Source organism: Lobosporangium transversale, assembly GCF_002105155.1.
Source record: "Lobosporangium transversale strain NRRL 3116 chromosome Unknown BCR41scaffold_15, whole genome shotgun sequence".
In the NCBI taxonomy this organism is placed as follows: domain Eukaryota; kingdom Fungi; phylum Mortierellomycota; class Mortierellomycetes; order Mortierellales; family Mortierellaceae; genus Lobosporangium; species Lobosporangium transversale.
In genome coordinates this window covers 631,279-649,099 of record NW_019028993.1, presented here as the reverse complement: position 1 = coordinate 649,099, position 17,821 = coordinate 631,279, and the positions used below count along the sequence as shown (strand labels likewise).

At 40.2% G+C, this 17,821-nt stretch overlaps 7 protein-coding genes across 7 annotated transcripts; 5 read left to right on the top strand and 2 right to left on the bottom strand.

The window, feature by feature from the left end:
* The first annotated feature begins 2,003 nt into the window (after positions 1–2,003).
* On the top strand, positions 2,004–3,398 carry BCR41DRAFT_352305 (hypothetical protein). Its single transcript, XM_022023941.1, has 4 exons — positions 2,004–2,235; positions 2,336–2,368; positions 2,467–3,132; positions 3,272–3,398. Exons 1-4 carry the CDS (start codon positions 2,126–2,128, stop codon positions 3,345–3,347), a joined length of 885 nt encoding a protein of 294 aa, XP_021882190.1. The 5' UTR covers positions 2,004–2,125; the 3' UTR covers positions 3,348–3,398.
* A 1,566-nt stretch (positions 3,399–4,964) lies between these two features.
* On the top strand, positions 4,965–6,855 carry BCR41DRAFT_352301 (hypothetical protein). The gene is made up of 3 exons (XM_022023940.1): positions 4,965–5,230; positions 6,099–6,199; positions 6,335–6,855. The coding sequence occupies exons 1-3, from the start codon at positions 5,116–5,118 to the stop codon at positions 6,698–6,700; spliced, it is 582 nt and encodes a 193-aa protein (XP_021882189.1). The 5' UTR covers positions 4,965–5,115; the 3' UTR covers positions 6,701–6,855.
* A 69-nt stretch (positions 6,856–6,924) lies between these two features.
* BCR41DRAFT_386035 (hypothetical protein) lies at positions 6,925–8,763 on the bottom strand (the record flags this gene model as incomplete). Its single annotated transcript, XM_022027750.1, has 3 exons — positions 6,925–7,556; positions 7,590–8,656; positions 8,756–8,763. 3 exons carry the CDS (start codon positions 8,761–8,763, stop codon positions 6,925–6,927), a joined length of 1,707 nt encoding a protein of 568 aa, XP_021882188.1.
* Positions 8,764–9,301: 538 nt separating this feature from the next.
* On the bottom strand, positions 9,302–10,461 carry BCR41DRAFT_386034 (hypothetical protein; the record flags this gene model as incomplete). The annotated part of the gene is made up of 4 exons (XM_022027749.1): positions 9,302–9,676; positions 9,770–9,868; positions 9,960–10,127; positions 10,360–10,461. 4 exons carry the CDS (start codon positions 10,459–10,461, stop codon positions 9,425–9,427), a joined length of 621 nt encoding a protein of 206 aa, XP_021882187.1. The 3' UTR covers positions 9,302–9,424.
* A 1,436-nt stretch (positions 10,462–11,897) lies between these two features.
* On the top strand, positions 11,898–12,861 carry BCR41DRAFT_395627 (hypothetical protein; the record flags this gene model as incomplete). The annotated part of the gene is made up of 3 exons (XM_022028742.1): positions 11,898–11,930; positions 12,038–12,385; positions 12,826–12,861. The coding sequence occupies 3 exons, from the start codon at positions 11,898–11,900 to the stop codon at positions 12,859–12,861; spliced, it is 417 nt and encodes a 138-aa protein (XP_021882186.1).
* A 433-nt stretch (positions 12,862–13,294) lies between these two features.
* On the top strand, positions 13,295–15,377 carry BCR41DRAFT_304517 (P-loop containing nucleoside triphosphate hydrolase protein; the record flags this gene model as incomplete). Its single annotated transcript, XM_022020763.1, has 4 exons — positions 13,295–13,779; positions 13,900–14,023; positions 14,157–14,873; positions 14,991–15,377. The coding sequence occupies 4 exons, from the start codon at positions 13,295–13,297 to the stop codon at positions 15,375–15,377; spliced, it is 1,713 nt and encodes a 570-aa protein (XP_021882185.1).
* Positions 15,378–16,055: 678 nt separating this feature from the next.
* On the top strand, positions 16,056–17,429 carry BCR41DRAFT_352296 (hypothetical protein). The gene has a single exon (XM_022023939.1). The coding sequence runs from the start codon at positions 16,136–16,138 to the stop codon at positions 17,327–17,329; it is 1,194 nt and encodes a 397-aa protein (XP_021882184.1). The 5' UTR covers positions 16,056–16,135; the 3' UTR covers positions 17,330–17,429.
* The last annotated feature ends 392 nt before the right edge of the window (positions 17,430–17,821 follow it).

Below are 17,821 nucleotides of genomic sequence, written 5' to 3'. Positions count from 1 at the left end.
TTAATCTCAGAAAGCCTTGGGCTTATCATGATGGTGGTTTCCGCGAGTCCTTGCTCTCGTACGATATTGACCCGGCCCAACCTTCCATGTCATTGTAACTTACTCAAAGGTCTGCGGCGCGGTGTATGAATAACTGATGGAAAATTTTGATAAGGTTATGTCCTGCAACAACTCTAATTAACGCTTGTTCTCCAGATACTGAACTGCTGCCTTTCTCAGTTTTACCATAGGTTAGACCTTCATTGTGTGTGTATCGTTTTTAAATTCCTTTTTATATACTTTCAATGATGATGTTTCTAATTTTATTTTTACTTTCTTAACTGTGCTGAACAAGACTTTTAGGACGTCAAAGACGGCAAATTGCCAAAAGAACAACTCAGCTTTATGCTTCCAAGCAGTGTTTCGTACTGATGTACCTCCCATACCTGAATTCGGTAAAATAAACCGATTGTGGCGTACAAAATTTACCTAACATCGGTTTTTGCAAAAGTAAAAAATCGTTAAGTTACTTACCGGTTTCTTACCTCTGCGATACTGGTTTCTTACCTCTGTGATACCGATTTCTTACCTCTGTGATACCGCTTTCTTACCTCTGCAAAAAGTTTACTCCAAAAATGGATAGCAATCTCTTCTGGTTTGCATGATAATTTATGGCGACATGAAGGGCAATTCTGATCGCAGCATTCCTAAATCCTGCCTTCACTCACCACTCGATGTTCAGTTGTGAGAGCCAGGATGATGTTTCTGACGATGGTGCCAGCATGAAATATGCCAGGATCATAATAAGTAACGAGAACGAAAGAAAGATGTTTATTATGATCTGGGGATCTTCGTTAAATAAAAAGGGTAAAAATCTTAGCTATAGTAAAAACCCATGTAAATGACTGCTAATCGCAACACAGCACCGGACCGGAAACCCTTGGGAGCAAAGTCGAACACCTTATCTGCCAAGCTCAGAAGCGCATGTTAGATAGTGGTATGCGACTCTACCTTGACGATGTCTGGAGCTATGAGGCTCACACCCGCCACTTGCAGTTCCGTATTACAGAATACAAGTTATTAACTGAAAGCACAGTGGAGGCGTGCCAGGAATACAAGAGTAGCCTGGTGAGCTGGTGGTCCCACAATCACTACAATGTGGGGTCCTTAGCTCCAATTGTCCGCGTATGTATGAGCGTCCAAGCCACGTCGGTCGCAAGTGAACGGCTGTTCAGTACTGCAGGGAATATCCTAACTGACAAAAGAGCTAGTTTAAGTTCTTATGTTTTCACCAGGATGGCGCTTTTCAAGTCGACATACCCAGTCGTCAAGCACTTGAACTAGAGGCTTACCATTTTTAATATCAATAAGCAAATTAGGATTGGATTTTTCATTTCATAACGAGATAAGAAATTATAACAAAAGTTTTTTTTTTTGTTCTGACGTGTATACCATGTATATATAAGAGCCAAGCGCAAGTTATGCATATATAGGGACCCAGCATATACATGCAAATAAGAAGAAGCTGTTATCCATTTTTGGAGTAAACTTTTTGCAGAGGTAAGAAATCGGTATCATAGAGGTAAGAAACCGGTATCGCAGAGGTAAGAAACCGGTAAGTAACTTAACGATTTTTTACTTTTGCAAAAACCGATGTTAGGTAAATTTTGTACGCCACAATCGGTTTATTTTACCGGATTCAGGTATGGAGGTACATCAGCACGAAACACTGCTTCCAAGGACCAAGGATGGGCGCTATCCTTCCTAGTGACCACAGCTTCAAGAAAGGTGACTCTTTGAGAGCATGAGCCAATATAAAGGACCAGCGCGTCTGTGTCGATACGATTTGTTTTCGACAGGGCAGACTTGTTCTCTTATGTCTTCTCCATCATTATCGTCCATGCGCTTGTACTTCCAGACGGCGCTACAGGCACACCCAGATTCTGTGCTACGAAATACTAAATTCCAAATGTGACTTTTTAGAAGGTTTTTTGAGTGGTTTTTTTTATATACACTTGCGTGTGCTACAACAATTAACAATCAGATGCCACCATAATTCAACCTGACATTTTCCTTTCTCACTCTTACTTTGTCCATTCAAACACTCGACCGAATAAGAAAACCAAAAAAATAAGAAATAAACATAATGGTAGAGGCAATGGTCAACACATCAAAAAGCAATGGCATTCAACTCGATGAGGAAACACGTAATCATGAGATCGTCTCTAGTTTACGTGGGTTTCTGAAGCACCAAACGTAAAGGAATAGAAAAAAGGAAAAAAAGGAAAAAACCTCAATATGTATATATTTTCTTTTTTATAACCGGATATTCCACATGTATTTTTTTTTACAATAGGGAACGTGTATCACTCTACAAAGAGTTTAATGAGTAAATACTATCGATCATGGGGCGACATCGTTTTTGTTTTTTTTATGTCAATGTTAAACTGACATGTCATAAGGAATTCTCATGTCTATTATTAACAGTGCTTTCAAGGAATACACAGCCAAACGTTTGTCAGCAGAGGAATACGCGACGATCTGTAATATAGTCACTCAAGGATTTGTGGAGCTATCGGTTGAGATTTTGGCCTTGGAGGCGCACCTTGGCGGACCTAACTATTCTGCCGCCATGACCTCTGCAGCTACATCAACACCAACATTAACAGAAGCAGCAGTAGCAACAACAACAACAACCACTACTACTACTACTACTACTACTAATACTACAGCAACACGTCAGCAAGTTTCATTAAATTCTCCAGAACATGCACAATTGATCCGTCAGGTTCAACTGCTGGAGAAGCAAAAGTTGACCTTGACAGTCCAGGGACAGAAAATGTTTTTAGAAAAGGAAGCACAAGAGGCACAGGACATGAAGGATCGAGAAGCTGAATTGAAGGACGACCGTATTATTGGAGATGGAGATGAAGATGGAAACTGGAATAGAAATGGAACCGGGAGCAGAAACGGAAACGAGAATGAAGAGAGAAACGGAAACAAACACAGGGATGAGGACTTTAAAGGTAACATTGGGTCAGATGTAAAGGAGACAACAGATGTTTATGGTAACGGAGAACATCAGCCGGCTGCAAGTCCTGTCAAGGTATCGGTAGAGGAATGGCAGATCAAATTGGATGACAATCGAGACAGGTAAAAAAAAAAAAAAAAAAAAAAAAAAAAAAAAAAAAGGATTGCTTATTTTCAATTTTTCCTTATTATAAATGAGAAATGATGTGATGAGGTCCGTGTATTGACAATCTTTATCTTTAAAATGTAATATTTCTTTTAGACTGAATGAGATTGTGGAGGAGATTAATGACAAGCTGGCGGATATTCAAGAAGCTATTGCAGTTCTTGTCTTGTGATGAACGATGATATACAATGATAGATGGAGAATAAAAGATAGAAAAATGAGGAGATGTGTATCTCTTCATATTCTTATCAACCATTCAAAAGATGTGTCCATCAAAAAAAGAAGAAAAGCACAGATTGTTCCGTGCTCGCGTGACCAAAAAGGTCGATTTTTTTTTTTTATTTTATTTTTTTATTGTGTCACCGAAAATGGATAAAATTAAGCCGAGTGCCTAGAAATTCCAAAGTTACCGAACATCAAAAAAGTTCTGTCAATCCAGCTTGTCCTGTGTGCGACATTTTTTTTTTTTTCCTTCATCTATTGTTGAATAGAGTTGAGATGTATGAAAGACAATATCTTCTCACGCCCTCCATCTAAACACCCTTTTTTTTGGGTGAATAAAAAAAAAACCCTTCTCTTCATGCATCCCAGTAATGACGATGTTGTGCAATGCGTTATTTTTTTCTTGTTATGCTCAAAATATCTATCAAATAACGCATGTATATGTATATACAAAGCAGTTAAACCTGTAGATATTTAGGGAAAGCCCTTTATTTCTACTATGGGGAATCTTGATTGATAAATAGGAAGAGATTTCTTTAACATTGCAAGAGTGTTAGCGGCTTCTATTGATAAATATCTCGTTTTGCTAATGGATAAAGACATCTGAAAGATGTACGCACATCATAGATCTTCATTCTGCATGGTTACAAAAAAAAAAAAGCTCAACAGATAGTAAAGTTACCGAGGCAAAAAAAAAAAAATCCCTCGAATTCGATTTTAAGAGTGGAATGCGGGGAGGGGGAATAATCCAAAGAGGTCCATACTCTCAACAGACTAAGGGAGAATTAGACTGACATTTCACATCATCTGCTGTACATGACAAATGCTATCGTATTTTCACTGGCGGGATTGAAATGCCCTTGTGCCGTTTATTTTTGTTGCGTTTATACACATGAATAAGTTTAGTTCAATCGGGCGCTTACATGAATGGCGAATACATGGACAACATTCGGTATGAGAAAAAGAAAAAAGAAAAAAGGAAATAAAAAAAAGAAGCTGTATATAATCAATTAACCACGTTTTTTTTTTTTTTTTAGTCCTTTTGTCCACCTCTGGATGTTTTTGTCCCTGTGGGTAACCAGAGGATGTACATGTAGAAAGGGTTGTTGGCACAAGTGGAGATGTCCTTCCCAAAGCAAGAAGGGATTGCCATTGAATTGATAAATTGTATTGAATAAAGATAAAGAATAAATTTTATTTTTTTAAAAAAGATCGAATTTCCCGGTATTCCATTCTCACATCGTTTTATAATTCATTTACCCAGAATAGTTTAACCACAATAACCGTTCTTGTTCCTGAGGCAATTACATTGAATACGACTGAATACCCCTTTCTTATACATCCCCACACGATGACATGTAACATGTATACACTGCACTGCATCCATTTGCACGTTGAGACATTGGCACATTGGCACATTGACAAACAATTGTCTATCTAAATCGCATATCCCACCCATTGTACATCCAGTCTGTACATGTACATCCTCTCTTCCCTGGGTCCCCCCTCTCTTTTGTTATTTCGTTATCTGTTTGTTTGTGGATGTATTTCTTTTTTCTTTTTTTTTTTTCTCTCTCTTCTCTTCTCTTCTTTTTTTCTTTTGAATCCAACTTCCTTCTTTTTCTTCTTCTTCTCTTCTCTTCTCTCCTACCCTCTCTTCTCCTCCCTTTACATTCTCTCTTCTTTCTCTCTCTTTCACCTTCGTCAACTAGCCAGCCATGGGTCTCTTTGACAAATTCTTTGGCGTCATTCCTCCCGCCGCCGGTGCTATGGGCCTTGGTGTCCTCTACACCATCATCGGCCTTGTCTTTGCCATCTTGAGCTTTGGTCGCTGTAAGTCCTTCCTCTATTTACTCACACCTGCATTCTATCCATCACCCAACAATTCCGTCCCCACACAAGCGTCCTTACTCCTTGTTCTATCTATACCCATGGAGAAATACCTTGCTGTTTCAAGGCAAGAGCATGGCTTATGAGAAAGAAAAAAAATAATAATGCATGCATAGCATGGATTATTTGATCGACTTTGATTGAAAAATAAGGGACTTGCTCAGTACATGCCATCTTGATAAATCCATCATTCATCTTTACTCTCCCATCCTCCTTGACTGTCTTAATCAATCTTGCATTTTCATTATCTCCTCTTCATGGATCTTTCTTTTCTTTTTAAATACTTCTGTGTTCTCTCCTTTTGAGACTCGATAATCTTAACATGTCCAGTATTTCATTCCTGGACAGTTTGCTGTATAATCACACATGGTGCATAATAAAATAGGGAAGGGAGGTATGGAGAGAGGCTTTTCTCCCTCCTTCCTTCACATTGATTTGCCCTAAGGTGCCAGCTTTACTCCGAAATCCATTGATTTTAAATCTCGACAAAACAAAAAAAAACTATAAAAGACGCTTGTTGATTTGTCGCTGGGCAATTTTTTTTTTTTTGGCTCATACATTTTACTCTCTCCACTCCACTCTCCGCTGACAGAAGAAAGACGTGGAGAGGAGGAAGGGTTGCCCTGCCCTTTTTGCATTTTTCTGGGTTTATCGTTACCGACGGAAATTCTTTCCTGTATACACATGTCTGTTACACATTCGACAAACCCAACTCTTTTTACAACCCTATTTCTAAATATGTCCTCAAGATATTGAAAACCTTTTTTTTTCCCACTAACGAAAACATTAAACACGTTTTTTTTTTCTCTAGGGATTATGCCTCATGCTGAGACCGATCTTTACATCCCATGGGGCGTTGTTTGCATTCTTCTCTTTGTCACCGGTATTTACGGAACCTGGGCCACAGCCAAGGTATATCTCTTTTTTATTTTATTATCACTATTATTACGATTGTTTTGATATGTATTCATATTATCTATCCATTCAATCATAACCAAACCTTTTTTTTTTTTTTTTTTTTTTTTTTTTTTTTTCCTACAAATATAGGGCACCACCTGGCACCTTCGCCAATATGTTTCCTTCTCATGGGGTTTCTTGTTGATGTTCCTCTGCTGGGCTGTCGTTTACATCGCTGTTGAGGATAACCACGTCGAAAAGGTGAACGCGGGCTGCATTGAGCTCAACAAGGACAAGAACTGGACAGAGGCGATGTGCAATGAACGTCGCGAGAAGGCTGTTACCATCTCCATTGCCTTGGTCACCATCGCCATGGTCCTTGGCTTCTATTTCACCCTCGTCCTTTCCAAATGGGTCAGCGGACGCGAGTGGGAGGATCACTTGGAGGAGGAGCGTCGTCTTGACCAGTGGCGCAGCGGTCACGGCGAGAAGCCCGGCACTGAGAACAACGTTTAAAAGTCAAAATAGACACCCTTCTCCTTTTGTAGTAGCCGACCTCTCCCCCCTCTCTCTCCATCTACCATTTATTTTTATTTTTTTTTTGTAGACCTTACCTCTGTCAACCATATCATGCTATATTAAAAATAAAATATATTACTAATAGGATGTAGATCAAAAAAAAAAAAAAAAAAAAAAAAAAAAAAAAAAAAGGCTCTAAAACCTCATTCATCAACACAGTTTTATAAACCAAAGCTAAGCTTTCCTAATTGATCATCTACATCAATAGCCAAAGTCCTGTTAACCTTGACTGCCTCTAACAGTGACATGACCTTTTTCTTTTTATCTAAGCTGATGAAACCCAAGTCCAGATGGGTCAAAGTCCTGTTAATCTTTAGTGCCTCTGACAGTGCTGGAGCTCCTATATCCTCAATACCGAAGAGTTGCAATTTCAAAGTGGTCAAACCCGTGTTGATCTTAAATGCCTCCGCTACCGCCATAATCCCTTCCTTTTCAATCGGATTAGACTTCAAATCCAAAGCGGTCAAAGTCGTGTTGGTCTTGAGTGAATTTACAAGTACTCGAAACCTACTAGACCCAATTGAGTGAGATTTCATCTCAAAAGATAACCTGTAAAGGTCTGATCTCCTAGGTTGTAAATAGTCAAGTCTTACGAAATCCTTGGATAGAACGATGTGAATCGTTTTCAAATTGCGAAGCTCAATGATGCGAACAAGAATTTCATATCGCGTAGATAATAAAAGCAATTTCCTGCCAACGCTTTCTTGGAACTGTTCCATATCAAGTCGAAGAGTTGATACACTTGACATCTTCAAGACATCTTTAAATGCTTCGAGATCAGCCTTGGAGCAATCTCAGGCGAATGTGATATCCAAGTCATAAATACGCCTTGCATTGGCTAGGGCATCGAAGAATTCCTCAGCTCTCGTTCTGGATCCCAATGTGATGACCGCTTTACCAAGTTGCTGATCATATTTCCCACCATTCATCTCCACAGCATTTGCAAACGCTTTCTGCTCTTTTTCTTTATATGTCAAACGATAGTGTTCCGAGCAAACCCAATTGACATGACCTGCCTCGGTTGTGATCCTGTACAAGTTGCCAAGTTTCCTGTCTTCGTCGTTACTTCGAAGGAAGGTGCTCAACTGCTGGAGGTCAGCTCCTTCAAGTCCCTCATAGTCATCAATCGTATTGATGTTGTTCAGGACAGGATACTCAACAGAGAGGGCTTTTATATAGTCAATTGAATAATTGATACCAGCATCGATAAAAGGCGAGGCTGGTACCAGGGAAGCAGCGGAGAGCATTCCCAATCTGAGCCATTGTAAAAGGATAAGCATGTGCTTTCCATATTTGCGAAAGAACTCAGTGCTGTCTCGGATTTCATGCCCGTCATGTTTGGCGATATGGATTTGGTTCTGATTGCTCTTGCTTGCCAAGATGGTATAGTTCCCGCATTCACAGAGGAAATGGAGACGAAACTTGTTCCCCAAGACATTCATTGGATTCCATTTGGTGTGGTCGACGGGGAAAATTATAAACAATCGAGGGATTGGATACTCGTGTAGCTCAAAGTTCTGGACAAGGATAGCTTCAGCATGCTTTTGAAGGATAGCAAGTCTGTCGAGGGCTTGATGTTGCAAACTAATAATCAGTTCATCCTTTTCCTTAGCCTCCAGTTGCAGCTTAAGCATCTGGTCGCCTTTGTCTTCAGCCTTTATCAACAATTCCTTAATCTGTTCAAGGTTAGACTTGATCGTCTCGCTTTGTTCGTTGTGGAAAGATTGAGCCAGGCTCGAGAGAGACAAAAGGGGATCCTCAGAGGTGGCCTGGTTTTCCGACTTTTTCAATGTTGACCAATAGGTGAGGGCGTTGTTGTTGCTGGGGTCCGGTATCTTTGTAATGACATCTAGGATCTTATCAGGATAATATGCAATACGCGGGGGTTCAATTCTAGTTGAACAAAACCAACAAGATGAATGCAGTGACCTGTACTGATGTACTGAACATTCGTACTTGAAGTTTTTCAGTAAATTTTTACTTATTATTTACTTAAACATCGGTATATTTCGAGTAAAAATCAGTAAGTATATATATATATGTATATAAGAACCAAGCGCAAGTTATGCATATATAGGGACCCAGCATATACATGCAAATAAGAAGAAGCTGTTATCCATTTTTGGAGTAAACTTTTTGCAGAGGTAAGAAAGCGGTATCGCAGAGGTAAGAAATCGGTATCGCAGAGGTATACAGAGGTAAGAAACCCGTAAGTAACTTACCGATTTTTTACTTTTGCAAAAACCGACGTGAGGTATATTTTGTATGTCAAAAAAAAGGTAAGTCACCAGCTGCGAAAAGTTCTGTCGAATGAATTCCAATAACTATGCAAAAATACGTCGGCTATTTCAACCTGGCGTAATGAAAAAAAAAAAAAAAAAAACTATTGGTCCGATTCACGATTTCAGAGACGCGTCCATCAAATAAAAGCAAACCTCATTTGACGAACGACGGTTTGGCGATTTGGATCCTTCCTTAATGTTGATGCTGTCATTTTTCTTTTTTTTTTTTTTTTTTTTTTTTTTTTTTGCCAAAAACCTTGCACTGTTGACAGCAAAAATCCCATTGCCAAGTTCCATCATTGTCTCCATAGTTTCTCATGAAAAAAAAAGATTGGATGTATAAATACCTCTCTTTTCCCCCACCAAGCTTGCACCTCACTCAGTCACTTTTATGTGCCTGGTGCGTCTCCCCGCGGCGTTGCATCAGCCAGTAGTTCTGGTCCACCACAGGTGCGAATCGGGCGAAAATGTTGCTCCAGCGCTTCAACAAGGCTGATTGTTTGTACTCGTTGATGATTGGTCGGCGGATTGTCAGAGAGTTGCGGGGCCAGCAGGACGCGATAGTCAGACCACCTCCTCGTGGTGCGCCCTGGGCTGTTTGCTTATCTGCAGACAGGCGAAGAGTCTGACACTCTTTATAACTTTTGGTAATAATTATTTCTTTATTTTTTCAAAAAAAATCTCTTTATTCAACAAAGCATTAGCTCGTCCTGCTGATGTACACCTTTCTTTTATCTCCTAGAGCAAAGCTTCCTCGCAGCCATCTTTTTCGAATACAGAAGCGAATGATGAGCTGCTTTGAAGACATAAAGATTTTGGTTGACTATTGTTTGTTAAATAGTTCATTTGAGCAGGATTCAACGAGTGAATGGGCGATTCTGCAACAACGACTGACGCTACGTCGTCTGGCGTACTCTTTTCTGACCATAGTGCACAGGATATAGTTCAAATGACATTAAGGCAAATGACATTAGGACAAATGACATGGGACATTGGATATAGAGCATAGGAAAGCTTCGAGTCAAAATAAAATACTCAAGGTCGCCAACTGCCGTTAGCTTAAATGCTAGAGTCTCGAGAAGCTAGAGCATCCAAGTCAATTAAGATGCTCAAGGTACTCAAGGTACTCAAGATCCCAAGGCCATCAAGGTGCTCAAGGTGCTCGTTCTTTACTCGATGCTATAATTACCAGGTTCTCGAGGTAAGTTGAGACCCTTTTCTATTCCTTTCTTGCTCATTGAGGTAGATGTTGCCAAGTTCCAAGCAAGAATCAATGGTAACAGTGAGACCTGAAAATGTGACTTAATCTTTGACCTTTCTTCCCTGTCTGGCCAAGATACGAACATTGTGGTCTTGGAGCATAAGGCCATAATGCATCTTCGGTAATATTTTACCACAGACCCAACGGTAACGCATAAAATGTGAGACAAGGCTTCATTTGAAGCATGGGACCCAGTTTAGGCAAGTACATGAAGAGCGACCTTCAGCTGGACGACAACATCTGTCTGTGGGTTGGTGCCGTTCCGCATAAATTGGCAGCAGGATACTCAGCTTCCATTGCGTCGCTATAAAACACCAAATTGATAACACAAAAAGAAAAACGAAGTATAATATATTCCTTCTTCAAACATGGAAATATCGAGAATTTTTATTTTTCCTTCATAAACACCCTTCGTCTCCCCTGGGAAAGGATGGATGATGAGTGATTTTCGAAATCGCTCAGGGAAGAGAGTAAGTGAAACCAATTTATGATTTCAAAGTATTGACTGAATAACGAACATATATTCAGCATTTGCTTTTTTGCACATTCTAGAGAGTAATGATGAACAATAATAATGGGAGAGATAAAATCTAACGTATATATCTTCCGAACATAAAACCAAACCCAGCATAGCCATGTTATTGATAAAATTCAATATTTTATTATGCCGTAATAGCATGTGTCCCCAATATAATTATGTGTTTCATAGTGTAGGGTTAAACGGGCTTCCATCGGTTTATAGATCGTATGCGCAACAACTTCAATGGCTGGGAACGCGCTTCATCAATCTAATATTCAAAGACAAAAGACATTAAACGACGCGTTTAGAACCTATATTACCCATATGCTATCTATCTTCAACTCCTCAATATAGTATTCGTATCATGCAGAGAGTTCCGAATAAAAAAATGGATTCACCGAATGCTTATATGCTTGGATGGTAATGGTTTCCAGCTTAAACCTTTACGTGTTTTTACATGGGCTCAGTATCTGGAATAACTGAACAAATCGTTCTACAAATCTTTCAGTCTAAAGGATGCACATCAAAAGGTTTCTCATCTAACCATGTGAGTCGGTATCGATTCAAAGTTTCTGCAATCATGATTTGGTACAGGCCGTCGCCGTGGATCAACTCCGGGAGTAGTGCTAGATTATATTATAAAAACGCTGATAGTTAATACTGAGCGTTGTGAGTAGGAACTAATACTTGAGCAAATACGAAAAACGAAAGCAAAAACCAGGATATAAATAAATAATAATAATAAAAAGCATTAGCTATCAAACTATCACTGAGGCAGCAGTAAAATACACGCGCTACCAAAGCAAGGAAATGGCCTAATGTGGAGTAAAGTATAGTATGATAAAATCAGCCTGTGGATCTTGCACCACCGCACAGAAAATTTTCAGCCCCGGTAGTTTCTGTATGATGTGACAAGGACAAACACTAGGGTACCCTTTTATTAGGGCGCGGGTAAATAATGGCTTTAACAAGGGTGATGGACTGGGAGCTCAGCGCATGGGGGTTTCTAGCGGCGCATTCCTCATTTGGGATGAAAAGAGAAAAAAAAAGAAGTTCTTAATAACTCTGGCCATGGTCACATCTACGAAACCGCGCGTTAGCCCTGTATGATTATTAAGTACTGATTAGGCGCGGAGCTCTCACCTGTCGATAGATAAGGAGGTGACCTTCGCAGGAAGCTTCTGTCTACTTCCTTATGTTCCAAACCTCAGTCGGAACCATTTCGCGACAAAGACATTGAGGAAGTCAAATCCGTTACCATGTGTAGCTTCAGAGGCAAGGCATTTCTCAAGCATGCCTTACCCCTCAAGTCGCTCCAGTTTGGGCGGCTTGAATATTTGGGTGACGGCATGCCGGACCTGTCCGCAGCCATGCACTTGAGGCAGAACTTGAATGGAACAGGATGGAACATGCAATCCTTATCCAATGCTTCAAACAGCTTCTTCGGACAGGTGGTCTATGCGCTTGGGCTTTGCAAGTGTGTATGGTCTGGCATTGATGCATTGATGACATTGAACAACATAGAATATTTGAAACACCTGGGATTTACCAATGTATTGGTAAGAATGGTGGTTGTCGATTTCAATTTTGAAATAGAGGGATGCAACACACTGTCCTTGGAGTCGATGATACCTTTAATATTAACATGTATGTAGTCATTAAACCAAAGTCATCAACAGAAAAAAAGCACAGCATTGGTCCTTTTTTTTGAGTTTACACACCGCTTTGCTGTCACTGTCTCAAACAAATAAGCTCCATTAGGTAAAAATAATAAAAAGGCATTTCAGTATAACTGTATAGGCTCATTTTCATTCTTGTCTCTATTATTTCAAATCCTCATATTATGGTAAAGGATTAGGAAAGAAAGTGACTGTGCCCCGGAAATGTAAAAGGGATCTCTCTTTCCCTCCTTCTTGAGAAGTTCCATTAGGTCTGGTTCACTAGCGGTGCACAGCCAGAAGTCGTTGACTAATATATTTCAAAATTTTAAATTGGATAGAATACCCTCATTTCAGACAATCAGCCACCAAATTAAAAAGCGATTCAAAGAAAAAAATTTGTTAGCCGTGAGGTTCTTTCATGTCACAGGGTCTTCTGGACTGCTTCAGGGTTTGAAGTCAAGTCAGAAATAACTAGACTACTTCCACGTGGAGCACCCTCGCCCTGGGATTTAAGATACAATTACGTCTAGAAGGTTCTTGAATCGTGCTTACTACAAATCTGCTTCCCCCGTCACACACGCCACTAGAAATTGAAAAAAAAAATGCTTGACGAATCGATCAAAGCGGGCAGAGGTTGATCTGTTAGGCTCTTCTTCATCTCTAATTTCACTTTAAAGACGATCAACCATGAGCGAGCAGAACGACAACACCGCTCCCCCTACCACAACGCTTTCAGGATTGTCTCTCAATCCTAATGCTGGCACATTTATTCCCCGTGCTGCCGCAAAGCCTTTTGTGCCTTCATGGATGCCTCAACCTGCTGCTGAGGCTCCACCTGCACCTCCAACCTCTTCAGGCATTGACTTCAACCGTCCTCCTCCTGCTGCTGTACTTAACAAAACTGTCGAAACATCCTCCTCTGACTCCGCCCCTGCTCCCACAGCAGCTACCCTCGACTTCAACCGCCCTCCTCCAGCTGCTGTTTTGAACAAGACTGTTGACACCACACCTGCTGCTCCTAAGCCTGTTCCTGCCGCAGCAGCAGCCGCAGCCGCAGCACCAGTAGCAAAGCCTGCTTCCCCTGCACCCAAGGCCCCCACAGCTGAGGCCCCCAAGAAGAAAGTCGAGGCTGCCCCTAAGGCTCCTGCTGCAGCCCCTCCTGCTCCTGTTGAGGAGGAAGAAGATGCTGTTGATCAAGAAACCTTGACTGAGTTTTTTGGAAAAGAGCACGTTAACGTCATCTTTATCGGCCACGTTGATGCTGGAAAGTCTACCATGGGGGGTCGTATCTTGTAAGGACAAGATTTTAAGAAAAAAAAAACGAATTCTTCTGTTTCCTGATAAGCTTATAGTAGAGCTTGTGATTAATAATCTTTTTTTTTTTTTTTTTTTTTTTTTCCCTTATTTTTTAGGGAGGCAACTGGAATGATTGATAAGAGGACCTTAGAAAAGTATGAGAAAGATGCCAAGGAGGCTGGGCGTGATTCTTGGTACTTGTCCTGGGCTTTGGATACTAACGCTGAAGAGCGTGCTAAGGTATGATGGGATCCATTATTCGTCATATAATATTGTAAACGCTACTTAGGATTTCATGGAAGGCTGTTTTTTATGTGGGCAGTTTCTTATTTAATTTTTTTTTTTTTTTTTTATTACTGTTATGAAAAAACAGGGCAAGACCGTCGAGTGTGGACGTGCATACTTCGAGACCGATACCCGCCGCTATACCATTTTGGACGCTCCTGGACATAAAACTTATGTGCCTAGCATGATCGGAGGTGCTGCACAGGCTGATTGCGCCGTATTGGTCATTTCAGCCCGTAAAGGAGAGTTTGAGACTGGTTTCGAAAACGGTGGGCAGACTCGTGAACATGCTCAATTGGCCAAGAGCGGTGGTGTCAACAAACTGGTAGTGGTTATCAACAAGATGGATGACCCTACCGTTTCCTGGTCAAAGGAAAGATATGATGAATGTGTTAGCAAATTGACACCCTTCTTGAAGGGTAGCGGCTTCAACATGAAAACAGATGTTATGTTCATGCCTGTCTCTGGATTCACAGGAGCCAACATTAAGGCGGATTTGGACGCTTCCATCTGTGATTGGTACAAAGGACCCTCTCTTTTGGGCTATTTGGATTCACTCAAACTTGCAGATCGCAATTTTAGTGCACCTCTTCGCATGCCTATCAGTGAAAAGTACAAGGATATGGGAACAGTCGTTGTTGGAAAGATCGAGTCTGGTTCTCTCAAGAAGGGTGCCAATCTTTTGATGATGCCCAATGGTTCCAAAGTTGAAGTCCAAGCTATATTCAACGAACTTGAGGAGGAGATTCCAGCAGCAGCCGTTGGTGACAACATTCGCCTCCGTCTCCGTAATATTGAAGAGGAGGTAAGCTGTTTAGGCATAGACAATGATGGTTTCGACTTTTTTTTTTTTTTTTTACTACACCAAGCTAATTCAAATTATGGGACTTTTTTTTTTTTTTTTTTTTTTTTTATTGTCTAGGATATTATGATTGGTTTCGTGCTGTGCAGTCCCAAGAACCCAGTCCATGCTGTTTCTAAGTTCGAGGCGCAATTAGGAATCTTGGATCACAAGAACATTATTTGTGCTGGTTACACCGCAGTGTTACACATCCATAATGCCATTGAGGAGATCACACTGTCGGCCATGATGCACTTGATTGATAAGAAGACTGGTCGCAAATCCAAGAAGCCTCCACAGTTTTTGAAGAAAGGTCAACAGGGTATTGTCATGATTGAGACCACAGGACCGCTCTGCATGGAGACTTTTACAGATTCACCCCGTATGGGTCGCTTCACTCTCCGTGATGAGGGCAAGACTATTGCTATTGGAAAGGTCACTAAGCTTATCACTGACGATTCTGCTTAAAAGTTTTTTTTTTTTTTTTTTTTTTTTTTTTTTAAAAAAAAAAAGGATACTTTTTCATTTTTATTATTATCTTTTTTTTTTTGTCTTCCCACTCACTACACTATCATTCTTTTATTTTTCTATTTTTTTTTTATTTTTTTTTTTACGAGTCGCACATTGCAGCAATTTCTGCTTCCGCGGAAATGTGAATAAAATTATATATTAGATGTTGACTTAAAAGTTTAAGCTGGCTGTGCTCATATATAAAAAAACCTTTTTTTTTCGATCGCACAAAAGCCCAATTTTTTTTTTTTTACTGCGCCTGTTTCGTTAATAGCAAATAAGCAACGCCGCAATACAACGCAACGGCAGAAACAAACTGTAAAATCGAAAAAAGAAATATAAAGGAGCTAATACGCCAACTATCTAGAGTTTATTCATGCACTAGCTTTTTTTCTTTCCCAGTCAAAGAATCAAAGAACCTCCTTCCCCTACTTGTTCATCATTTTTCTTCCACTTGAGTACATTTATAACATTGTTGGGAAATTAGCATCAGCCTTATAAACAGCAATTACAAACTAATCGACAAACAGCATTACAGTTAGCCAATGTGTGCATGTGTCACTTTCGATTTCGGAAGATTTAACGCCTTTCCTTAAAATACGATCAGCTGGAATAATTTTACACGACCAAAGCAAAAAAAAAAAAAAAAAAAGCAAAGCAAAGCAAAGCAAAGCAAAGCAAAGCAAAAAAAGGAATCACTTTTATATTTTGCAGAGATGTCAAGCGCTGGAACGATAGTTGGGATCGTCTTTGGTTCGCTGGCTGGGGTCGGATTATTGATCTACTTTCTCTTTTTCCACAAAAAGGTTACAAATCGACAGACCCAGAAACTGATGGATGCTACTAATCTGATCCATGCTCAAGAGCCACAGGGAACGTTTTCATCGGAAAGACGGCCAGATGGGACAGTGGCACTCTCAGTTCGTCCGTTACCACCCACTCACAGCACCCATACACTTGAGCCATCACCCTCACCACCCCAGCAACATCTCAATCACTATCCATTACAACCAGTCCGGTCTCTTCAACCTCCGATTCCAGACCCTGTTTCCTTACCATATAACCCAGCATATAACCCAGCATATAACCCAACATCTCCATCATCCTCTTCTACATCACCCATTATCCCTCCTATTCCAAGTCCCCATTCTACAGCAACAATGGTAGTACCATCAGCTCCTCCGCCTCCTCTGTTGGCCACTACGAACGTAACGCCTTCAAGTACAAGTGTGCCATCATTTCAGTCGGATCTACAGAAACTTCAATTTTCAAGCCATCCTTGCCCAGGTTATGTCACAACATTGAGAGATGAGGTCGAAGAGGTCAAGGGCAATCTGGATAATGATGACGATGGTGATGATGATGCTAAACGTTTAGCAAATGAAGCAAAAGGAGATTGCATGATTGAAATTGTTCCCGAATCCGGATCTGCGCCCGAAGCTGAATTAAGGTTCAACCATCAACATCAATATCAACATCAGTATCCACAGGATGATGACAATACGAGTAAGGGTGTCTTATCACTACCGGAACCACGGTTCGGAAATGGGTCGACAATGATATCAGCAGGGATGTATAGGCCTTACTCCAACCCAAACTTCAACTCCAGCTCCTACAATAGCTCTGTCTCGCCAACAACAGCAATAGAAACAGCGACATCGATTTCTACAAGTGTAGGCACGTTAGAAGGGAACGTATTAAAATCTCAGGAGCGTAGTCCACATGAGATTGCTATTCCTATCAACCACGTACCTGAGACATCATTGCATTCCTCGTCTTCTCCGACTAAAGATTCTCCCCCAAGAAAGTCAAGTCAATACCCAGAGATGAATCCTAATTTAATGCCTCCAAGGATTCAACATAATCCACATGAACCGATAATAATGTCTTCATCTACTTCGTCTATATAAGGGAAAAAAAAAAATAGTTTTTTTTATTGTATTGATTCACATGATGGACCGAAAAGAAAAAAGGAAGCAAGTAACGGGATTAATTTAATTTAATTCGACCTGAATGTATAGATGTCTAATAAAGGTGAATCCCTCTAACTTAACACTCACCCATTCACTCATTCTATAACTCCCTCTTTCTCTATCTCTCTCTCCCTCTCTCTCTCTGTCTGTTTATTGTTCTCTTTTTTGCTTACTTTTCAAGACTGTTAAGCTTTTTTTTTTTTTTTTTTTTTATATTTTTTTATAGCACAAATGACGTGAGGGTCATGCTTTGTCTGTGCGCCTGCTTGAGAGTTTTCCAATGCATTCACGCAAAATAAATCTTATTTGATCCTTTGAAAAGTATAAAAGTCGATTAGATAATTTTGATGTCATTGACCTTTTAAAAAAAAAAAAATGTATAAAAAGAAAGGAACACACACACACCTTAAAAAAGAAAACCCTTTAAAC